The sequence below is a fragment of the Sitophilus oryzae genome, unplaced genomic scaffold (assembly GCF_002938485.1).
Source record: "Sitophilus oryzae breed Bouriz unplaced genomic scaffold, Soryzae_2.0 scaffold_1576_pilon_pilon, whole genome shotgun sequence".
Taxonomy (NCBI): domain Eukaryota; kingdom Metazoa; phylum Arthropoda; class Insecta; order Coleoptera; family Curculionidae; genus Sitophilus; species Sitophilus oryzae.
The window spans coordinates 7,884,955-7,895,699 of record NW_022146254.1 but is presented as its reverse complement, the minus strand read 5'-3'; the positions used below and the strand labels follow the sequence as shown (position 1 = coordinate 7,895,699).

General features: G+C 32.4%; 1 protein-coding gene across 1 annotated transcript; it reads left to right on the top strand.

The window, feature by feature from the left end:
* Positions 1–326: 326 nt before the first annotated feature.
* On the top strand, positions 327–7,699 carry LOC115879284 (26S proteasome non-ATPase regulatory subunit 12). Its single transcript, XM_030896030.1, has 7 exons — positions 327–411; positions 563–763; positions 819–1,002; positions 1,061–1,357; positions 1,409–1,574; positions 2,632–2,825; positions 7,158–7,699. Exons 2-7 carry the CDS (start codon positions 568–570, stop codon positions 7,477–7,479), a joined length of 1,359 nt encoding a protein of 452 aa, XP_030751890.1. The 5' UTR covers positions 327–411; positions 563–567; the 3' UTR covers positions 7,480–7,699.
* Positions 7,700–10,745: the final 3,046 nt, after the last annotated feature.

Below are 10,745 nucleotides of genomic sequence, written 5' to 3'. Positions count from 1 at the left end.
TGCAATCTGGCAACATCGAAGATGTGCGCATGCGTAGTGTCTGTGACTATATGCAGCAAAAACTCGTTTCAAGGTCAGCCACCGGATCCACACCATTACCGGAAAATTATTCATAATATCAATACATAGTTTATTAACGTACTTTTCATGTAGTTAATGAACGGGAAAAGACGTAATTTTTGAAGAAAAACTACACGTAGTTAATCAGGTAAATTACGTCTTAGTTAACTACTTTCGAACCCTGGTTACAATGGTAACTTCCTGTTTTCTACATCTATGGTATAAGGCATAGATAAGATAAAACATTCTTTGACGTTGACGTTGTCAATTCTCATTTTTCTCTGGCAGTGACTTGCGGATTGTTTTGAAAATTTGGAGAATAAACTAAAATAAAAGATAATTCCTAAGAATGTAAGTATACCAAAAATAATAATACGTAAAATAGATATGGGTATACCTAGATATATTTAACTATGTTCCATTGCAGTTTAAGAATGGTGGAATATTTAAATTGTTAATTTTTTAACATTCAGAAGAGTATAACTAAATTCTTTGTTTTTAGTAAAAATGGAGTCAATAGCTACGGATTCTGGCAAAATTGTTAAAATGGAAGTAGACTATAGTTCTACTTGTGATGAAAAGATTCCCGAATGTGAAAAACTAGCAAAATCGGGAAAACTACATGATGCACTTGATCAGCTCTTGGCTCTTGAGAAACAGACTCGAACAGGGGCTGATATGATATCTACTGGCAGAGTTTTGGGTATAAGACGATAGTTAACAAAAATAAATTAAAGTTTATTTTCTTTAATTTACAGTTGCGATATGCCAAATTTGTAAAGAAGCTAAAAATTGGAATGCCTTAAATGAACATATTGTGATGCTTACAAAACGTAGATCCCAATTGAAACAGGCTGTTGCTAAAATGGTTCAGGAATGCTGTTCTTATGTCGATCAAACACCAGACAAAGATACCATGATAAAACTAATTGATACATTGAGGTAATAACTTTTATTATTTAAAATGTATAGAATATAAGTTGGTATTTGTTTCTTATAGGCAAGTGACAGAGGGAAAAATTTATGTAGAAGTTGAAAGAGCTCGCTTAACTCACAAATTGGCTAAACTCCGTGAAGATGAAGGTGATATACAAGAGGCTGCTAATATTATTCAGGAACTTCAAGTAGAAACTTATGGTTCTATGGAGAAGCGTGAAAAAGTTGAGCTAATATTAGAACAAATGCGATTGTGCTTGGCAAAACAAGATTATATCAGAACTCAAATAATTTCCAAAAAGATTAATACGAAATTCTTTGAGGACGAAGGAACACAAGATTTAAAATTAAAATATTACAGGTAACTTGTTTTATGGAGCGATTAAACTTTATTCAAAATTCTATCTTTTAGATTAATGATGGATTTAGACCAGCATGAAGGATCTTACTTGGCCACGTGTAAGCATTACAGGGCTGTTTTAAACACGCCAAGCATACAAGCATCTCCCGAAGAAAGGCAAAAATCAGCTAAAGCAGTAGTATTATATTTAATATTAGCCCCCTATGATAATGAACAGGTAAGAATTGTTTGTTGGAATCAAAAAATATATGTATAACATTCCATTTAAGAATATATATCTTTAGTTTCAAAATATGTTGATCTGTAGACTGCCAAAGTTATTTTTAAAATGTGCACTATTATTATCCATATCCATATACTTTATAACTAAGGTTGGAGTGATAATATCGAGCCAGACACAAAATAAAAAGCTTTTTCTGAGCACTGGGTCACCACCCTGTATAAGCAGCGGCGTAGCGTGGCGTGAATACAAGGGGATGTAATAAGCAACTGCAATTAACATTTTATTAACGCATTAAAGTTTTTTTTTTTTATTAAAATATTTAATTTTAAAGTTACAAAAATAAAAAATTCAAAAAATGTAACAGGTTAAAAAAATAAAGCAATTTAAATAAAGAATTAAATTTTAGGTACAAAACAACAAATCTGTGAAAGTATCTGTTTGGTTTAGAGATAAATTCGTCCAGTATATGCATATTTCCAAAAACTTTTATTACATTTTCTTGAAATGAAGGAGAAGAACGCATACCTGCTCTCTACTATCGAACCGTTCATCACGATGCGCGACGGTCTTTTTTTATTTTTTTCCGCGGACGATGTGGTTATGAAACCGCGTCACCCATCGACTAAATAGGCGAACGGGAGACGAAATCGCGGCCGGAAAGTTCGCTGACCTCGGCTCGCGTTTGGCGGCGTTCAAGAAGTAACGAGGACAGTCGCATCATCGCGCTGTCGAGATTTTTTAGCGTTTAGCTTTATATCTAAGGCTCAACCAATACACACATTAAATAATTGAAATTGAATTTTATTTGAATAAATTTATTGAAAATTTTAATGTATTATAGATCTCAGTGACTTTTAAATAAACAATATTTTGAAGGGATGCGACGTATCACCCGCTTCAATGGAAGCTTATCCGCTCTGTATAAGTAATTGACATCTTATACAGCTAAAAGACCTAGTCAAAATAAAGACTTAAATTATGTTTTTCCTGAAATAATTTTTGTAATAATTTAATAAAACTAGGCGTGATCTAACTAGTATTTTTATTTTAGTCTGATCTTACCTATAGAGTTATAGCAGACAAAGTTTTAGAAGAAATACCATTGTACAAGTCTCTTTTAAAACTTTTTACTACTCCAGAGTTGATAAAGTGGTCAGGTTTATGTGAATTATATGAAAAAGAACTTAAGTCTACACCAGTATTTAGTGGAGATGATCAAGCTACTAAACGATGGGCAGATCTGAAGTAAGTTTGAATTTCACTATAATATATTTTTTATATACAGGTTGGTCCGAACTATATTCCAGAAACTTCACCAGCATAAATATTCTGCAGATAAAAATGAGTAAAAAAGTTCGTATAAATGTATGCTCTAAAATGTTTAGTTTCGGAAGATACAGGGTGTGGAAGTTTCATTTTTATTTCGATGAAAATTGGTGTCTGGGATTTTTTTAATTTAATTTTTGATTTTGATGTTAACATAACTCCTATCTGTAGGAGGCGCCATCTACATGTGGTTTAACTGTTTTGAAGAGTAATAACTTTTCGTCCGTACCTATGTATATAAAACTGCTGAGAAAAAATACACATTTACGACGTTTTTTACGTAAAAAAGGTCTCTTGGTAAAAATCGCTACGAGTAATGGTTCTCGAGATATTTGGAATCGAAATTATAAATACTTGTCATTATTGACATAAATTAAACATGTTGACTAAGGGTGTATTCCGTTGCTTACCTTGGTTATGGTTTTATGTTTCGTTTCTATTGGTTTCCTGAAAGTTTTCTTATTACGGAACACGGTTCCTGAAAAATTCGGTTATAACTGTCACCAAACTAACCAGCGCGAGAAGGCTGGGTTTTTTGGTTTTGTTTGTCAATCAATGTCATTTATGTGACAGAAATCAAGCAAATATTGGAAGTTCAAGTAAAATTATCATTTAATTTCTAAAATTTGTAATAATTTTTTGTATTTACATCCAAAAGAAATGGAGGTAGGCAGTAAAGATAAATAAATTTCATTAACTAAATAGAATGACTTTTTAGGACCATTTAAACTTATCATGCAGCCATTGTTTCTTAAAGTCAGCTACATTTAAAGAAAACATGAAAAACAAGACAACAAGTAATCGTGAATGTTTTGTAAGCTATAAAAATATAAATATTGATTAGATTTGTTTATTTATTATTGATCTGTTTTAATATTGGACCTGCAAATCTTCACTTGAGCTGTCTAACGAGTTTAACAGTTTATTAATAAAGCACTTTTCAATATTAACCTTTAACCGGCGTTGCGGAGTCCCTGGGACTCTAGTAAAAATAAATTGTTTTATAACTTTCGTATTTGTCGACCAAGCGATGCGCGTCGTCTAGTAGCTTCCTATGGTGATGGTACCCGTCGGATGTTGAGACGACTTCGATCTGTTATCACGGCAAGTGCATCTAACAAACATCTTAGAGTCCGTGGGAGTCCGTGACGCCGTTAGTGTAATGATATCAATTTTGGGACTATGTCTAAGAAATTAAAGGTGGCTAAAGCCACAGATCCTAACTTTGAAGAAACTATGTTAAGATGGTTTGATGAAAGTGAGGAAAAGTTTTCTGACCAAGATGGAGAACCTGAGAGCCATGTTACAACAGAAAATGTTATCACAAGTGATCACGACATGGCGAGTGAGATGTCTGCCAATGAATCTGATGATCAAGATGAGATGGATAGTACGAGAGCTATACTCTGTTTTTTTCTCAGGTAAGATTTCGACAGACGATGACAGAAGAAAAGCAGATGACATCCCATACCAATCTATTTATTTTACTAAAAAAAGTTTCTAATAATTTTTAAGTTAACTATGGATGGGTTTAACCCTTAACTGGTCCGGCGTCGTCTGACAGACTACGCCAAATAATTAACTCATTCTCATTAGTTACTGGGACCGCCCACACAATTGGCGTTCCAGCTAATCCTCCCCCTCTCGGTCAACTACTGATAGTCATATTTATGCCCAAACTGGATTAGTTTTTTAGAAGTTATGGCAGAAGTTACTTAAGCCGTAGTCTCTCAGACGACGCCGGACCGTTTGCGTAAGATTTTGTGTTTGATAAACTTTTGTAAAATATGGCCAGGCCTTCGAAAAGAGTGCGTTTACGAGACTCTAGTTATGAAGAAACTCTATTAAAATGATATGATGAGGACTGTGACAGTGACAATATGACAATCTGCCAGACAAATGCGTTTGACAATGTCAAATATTCCAAGAGAAATATACTTTACAATTGGTAGAATACTTGCAATTCCTGTACAACCAGAACGCGCCCATGGAGATATTCTTATCCCAGAGTTCTTATCCTAGTTAAAGACAATGTTATGTCCTAGTTTAATTATTTTTAATGCTTAGAATGTACGAATTCATTTTGTAAAACATGTTCAGGAAAACAATGAACTTTGCCTCATGCTGTAACTAAAAACCTTTTCTTTAATTTCAGTTTTATAGCTTATTTTTTTTTATATATAGTACTAAAAACATATTTCTATATTGTAATGACTGTTAGTAATTTGGTTTTATTTTTTAGAGCTTAGTAAAAATCTATTTTGTTTTTTTTTTCAAATTTATATGTACCTATGTTATTTTATTTTGTACTATATTTTCTTAAAGTTTATATTAATTGAACCCATTTTTGTCTATATTAGTTCAATAATACATAATATCATATATAATAAAATAAAAATTTCTTATTTTTTAGTTTTTGTGTGTTTTTTTCACTTTTTAGAAGGCGTAGTCCCACAGACTACGCCGAACCGTTTATGATACATATCTATTACCGGACCAGTTAAGGGTTAAATATAAATTCGTCATGCGTCGTCACTTGTTGTTTTTAACCAGTTTTATTGGTTTATTTCAAAAATGACAGATCGTATTTCAATTTTATTGGTTTGACGGAACGATGAACGACAAACGGACGTCGATGCGTATGAACTCGCCTTTAGATTTTTGACGTTTGTCAAAGTCTTGCCAAATTATAGGTTATAATTTTGTGACAACTTTTGTCAAATACTCTGCGTTTTGGACGATGATGCATTTTGATTCGTGTTATTACGTGTGTTTTGTGTCTTTTGAAGTCAAGTGGAGGAAAAATCGAGTGAAAATTAACTGTAGAACTTTGATAATGTTCATTTTGTACAAACTCTATTACTTTTGGTTTGTTTGCTTTTTTTACTTTATTGTGTAAATAATACGGCTGTAAAAATAAAAATATATTTCCTTGTAAGTGTTTAACGATGTATATAACGAAAAAAAATATTATGTTATGATAACACTAATACAGCGCACCTGTATATTTTGGAGTCCTAGGGACTCCGCAACGCATAGAGTGCTAAAATTTCCGACCACGCCTGTTAAGGGTTAAATTCCATTGAAAAGAAGAAGCAAACTTAAAAGCAGAGAATAGGTACATTAAAAATGCATAAAAGATAAATTTTATAATATTGAAATTTAAAAAACGTCAACATTTGACGTTTCCAGTATTTTACCAAACCGTTCCGTATCAAACCGATGTTTTTCAGGAACCGCTCTTTACCGTAGTTTACCGGTCTGGTTCGCCTGGTTTTCCAACGGAATACAGCCTAAATAGCTGTTAGACTGAAATCATAAATTTGAAATGTTTTTGTGGCAAAAGTTCAACAGAAACTGTTTTATCATTATTTTTTCGAAGAAAAATTTATGATTAATTTAAAAAAAAATAAAAAGTTCCCAAATTTATCATTTCAGTCAAATAACTATCTACTCAACATGTTATTTTTTGATAATAATGACATGTATTGATTATTGCCATTCTAAATATATCGAGATAGGTTGCTCCTAGCGATTTTTACAAAGAGACATTTTTTATGTAGAAAATCACGGAAATGTATATTTTTTCACAATAGTTTTATACAGGTACCGATGAAAGGTTATTACTCTTCAAAACAGTTAAACGACATGTAGGTGGCGTCTCCTACAAATAGGAGTCATATTGACATCAAAATCAAATTTCTCCTGTCTTAAAACTCCTAGATACCAATTTTTATCCAAATATTGACGTTACTTCCAGGGATATATCGTTCATATAATATTAACGTTGCTTCATAAATTATTTGGAGAAAATCGAAAAAACTAAACATTTTAGGACATACATTTATACAAACTTTTTTACTTATTTTTATCTGCAGAATATGCTGCCGAAGTTTCCGGAACAGTTCGTACCACCCTGTATATTTATACCATTTGTTTATTTGCGGTTTTAATTTCTGAATTGTTGTAAAATTCCTTTAAACCACCTATACTGTTGTAAAATGTTCGAAAATCTATTATGGAAAACATTCCTCGAGAACGAACGAATATATAAACGAGCAAATGTCTAGAATTTATAATTACCCCGAAGAAAATTGAGTTGAAAATCAATTAGTTGTTTTTTTAAATTTTATTCTGAATTTTCTCGTTTTTTATTACCTTTTTTCTTATTACTTTCCTCGTCAAGCATCAGCACGTTCTCCCTAATTCAATTCTCACCACTTAATAATATGTTTTTTGCCTTTTTACTAGGTCTAGAGTAGTAGAACACAATATACGTGTAATGGCAAAATATTACACACGAATCAAGATAACTCGCATGGCACAACTCCTAGACCTGTCACCGGCCGAAACCGAGGAATTCTTGTCAAATATGGTCGTAAATAAGACTGTCCAAGCTAAAACAGATAGACCGGCTGGCGTTGTGAATTTCCAACAACAGAAAGATCCTAGTGACGTTCTTAATGACTGGGCGAGGGACTTGTCTTCGTTAATGCAACTGGTCAACAAGACGACTCATCTCATTAATAAGGAGGAATGTGTCCACAAACATTTACAAGCTACCAGTGCATGAGAGTATGAGACCATATCGTCGCGATTTTTTTATAGAGACAGTGTGTCTTATTTTTAGTAGTGTACTTTAACTTAAGTTATTTCTACTACATAAATTCAAGATATTAATTAATATGGATTTTTTTGAAGTGTGGACGATATGATTTTTTTATAAAATTTATTGTGTTTTACTGACCTTTTATTACATATAACATCTACTAATCTAATACATTTTGCCTCTGTTTAAAAGCATATCTATTCTGAGAAAACATAGTATTTATTAAAGAATATTTGAAAATATTAATAGCCAATTTTTTCAACACATAATAAATAAAACTTAAAAAGTAAGTATTTTTGTTCGAATTGTTAATTCAAAACGAGTTAGGTGTACATACCGGGTGCGTTTCTTATATAACTAATATATAACTTTTTTATTTTTTCAGATAAAGACGAGATTTGGTGTGTTAATATATGACATAAATTGGGATTGACTGACGTATTCAATAATTACTGTTTTCGGTCACTTCCGGTTTCAACGGAAATGACTACTTACTAACTTTCTACTACTTAACTTTTGATTTTTAAATGGCATCTTCGGTATTTTTTTACTTTATTCAATAGAAAATGACACTGTGAATCTAATTACATATCATATGTCAACTTTTGACATAGTCACTCAAAAACAAATTGTATTTTAAAATTCAATCTAGAGTACCGCGGAATTGTTAAAAACACTAATTTTTAATCAAGAAGCCTTGGAAAAATACATTTGATCGTCTAATGTTTTTAGTGTCTTGTCCTGGCCGGTTAAAAGATGCCTAAATCGTATTTTTAATAATATCTCAATTTTTTCAAATGGAACAAGGGTGGCTCATTAGTAGTGATGGAATAACTCGAGCGAAAATTCGCTCGAGTACTCGATTATTGAAATAACCGACATCGCTCGATTATGAACGAGCGATGCAAGTGACGAGTACCAAGCGATCCTAGAATGAAATAAATTGAAATCCGATTTTAATGTGACCTACTCGATAAAAAGCCGAGCGAATTTTCTACATACATTGCAGGTAGCAAATTTATACGACGCCGTATATATGGGTGCGTCTCAAAAGTGGCTCACCCCTATTACTTTTTTATTTTTTTAGATAAAAAATTGAGATTTGGTATGTTAGTATATGACATAAATTAGGAGTGATTGACGTATTCAATTGTTTTCTGTCACTTCGTGTTTCACCGGAAATGACTACAATTTTTGATTTTTAAATGGCACCCTCGGTATTTTTTTACCCTATTCGATAGAAAATGACATTCTAAATAGAATGACGTATTATATGTCAACTTTTGACATATTCGCTTAAAAACAAATTGTATTTTAAATTGCTGTGTTAAAAACACTAATTTTTAATCAAGGAGCCTTGGAAAAATAGATTTGATTGTCTAATGTTTTTAGTGTCTTGCCCTGGCCGGTTAAAATATGTCCAAATCGTATTTTTGATCATATCTCATTTTTTTTCAAATGGAACGAAGGTGGGTCATTAGCATATTTCGAAAAAGAATTTTTTTACGAATAATTTGATACCACACACTTGATACTTCGAGTTAAATTGTCGTTATGAACTGCATGTTACAATTTCAAATAAACCATATGCGAAAATGTCAAAAGTTGACATGTGATATGTCATTCTATTCAGAGGTCATTTTCTACCGAATAAAGTAAAAAAATACCGACTGTGCGATTTAAAAATCAAAAGTTGCAGTCATTTCCGGTGAAGTGACCGAAAACAGTTGAATATGTCAATCAATCCTAATTTATGTCATATATTAACATACCAAATCTCGTTGTTTTATCTGAAAAAATAAAAAAATTATAGGGGATGATCCACTTTTGAGACAATCCGGTACATTTATCCGTTGCGTATCTGAGAGACAAAATTTTACGACCTACATCGACAATGCTTCGAAATAAACTAAATCAGGCGATCAAGCGAATCGCCCGCCGCCAAATACGCTCGCCGCATACTACTTCCCGTTCATTATCGAAAGAATGTGTGCCCTTGCCACCCAGCTTACTGCTTGGCGCTTGACCTTAACGAGTACTTACAACATGCGACGGACAAAAAACCGTATTTTTAAATACGAGCGATATTTCGCTCGAGTGATCACTCGGTTATTGCAATCGCTTGATACTCGAGTACTCGATTATTGAAATTAATCGGTTTTTCCCATCACTACTCATTAGCATTTTTGGAAAAAGCATTTTTTACGAATAATTTGATACCACACACTTGGTATTTCGAGTCAAATTGTCGTTATAAACCGCATGTTACAATTTCAAATAAACCATATGCGAAAATGTCAAAAGTTGACATGTGATACGTCATTCGATTCAGAGTGTCATATGACAGTGTCAATTTAACAGTTTATCGAATAGAGTAAAAAAATACCGAGGGTGCCATTTAAATAACCATCAAAAGTTTTAGTAATTTCCAGTGACACCGGAAGTGACCGAAAACAATTGAATACGTCAATCAATCCCAATTTATGTCATATACTAACAATTTAAATAATATTTAACTACTAACAATTTATATAGTAATTTAAAGTACAGTACGTCTGTCCGTTCTGTAGCCACGGGGTATCCGTGAGAAGGGAAACGATATCTCTCGATGTTATTCGTAAAAAATTATACGACACATCCCAGCAATAAAAATTCGACAAATTTGCAAGTAGCCAATAAAATGAGTGGGCGGAGCGATTTGCGGTGACATACTCGTCAAGTCGACGTATAAAATATATTGCTGTTTATTTAAATATTTTTTTTGTTCGCATTCCTTTCATAGACATAGATCCAGTAGACATACTTTAGTTATTTTCTCTATGGTATCCATGACTTTTGTTCTGTCTCCTCCGTACTTCGATATTCGGTACTTTGTTTCTCAGCGATAGCTCCAACATTGATCTTTTCATTGCTCTTTGCGATATTCTGGTTTTGCTTACAGTTTTGTTGGTTAATATTAGGGTCTCCGCACCATACGTTAGAACAGGTAGTGCGCATTGATTGAATACCTTTTTGAAAGTGTATTCGAAAATCTTCCAAATAGTATAAATACAAATAAGACAAATAGATTGAATACAAAAAAGTAGAATTAACAAAAGATAAAATAAAAATATACAACTCTAGACAAATAAATAGTAGTTAAAAAAATATATATTATAGAATTTAGCGGTTTTAACTGAAAACAATAAGGTTATTAACATTAAATATTTAAATATAAAAGGCAATACGTA

Excerpts from the sequence above, each read along its gene's own strand:
- LOC115879284 (XM_030896030.1), top strand. The coding sequence starts at position 568 with ATGGAGTCAATAGCTACGGATTCTGGCAAAATTGTTAAAATGGAAGTA. Across the intron at positions 1,003-1,060 it reads AAACTAATTGATACATTGAG|GCAAGTGACAGAGGGAAAAA; the intron begins GTAATAACTTTT and ends TGTTTCTTATAG. Across the intron at positions 1,575-2,631 it reads CCCCCTATGATAATGAACAG|TCTGATCTTACCTATAGAGT; the intron begins GTAAGAATTGTT and ends TTTTTATTTTAG.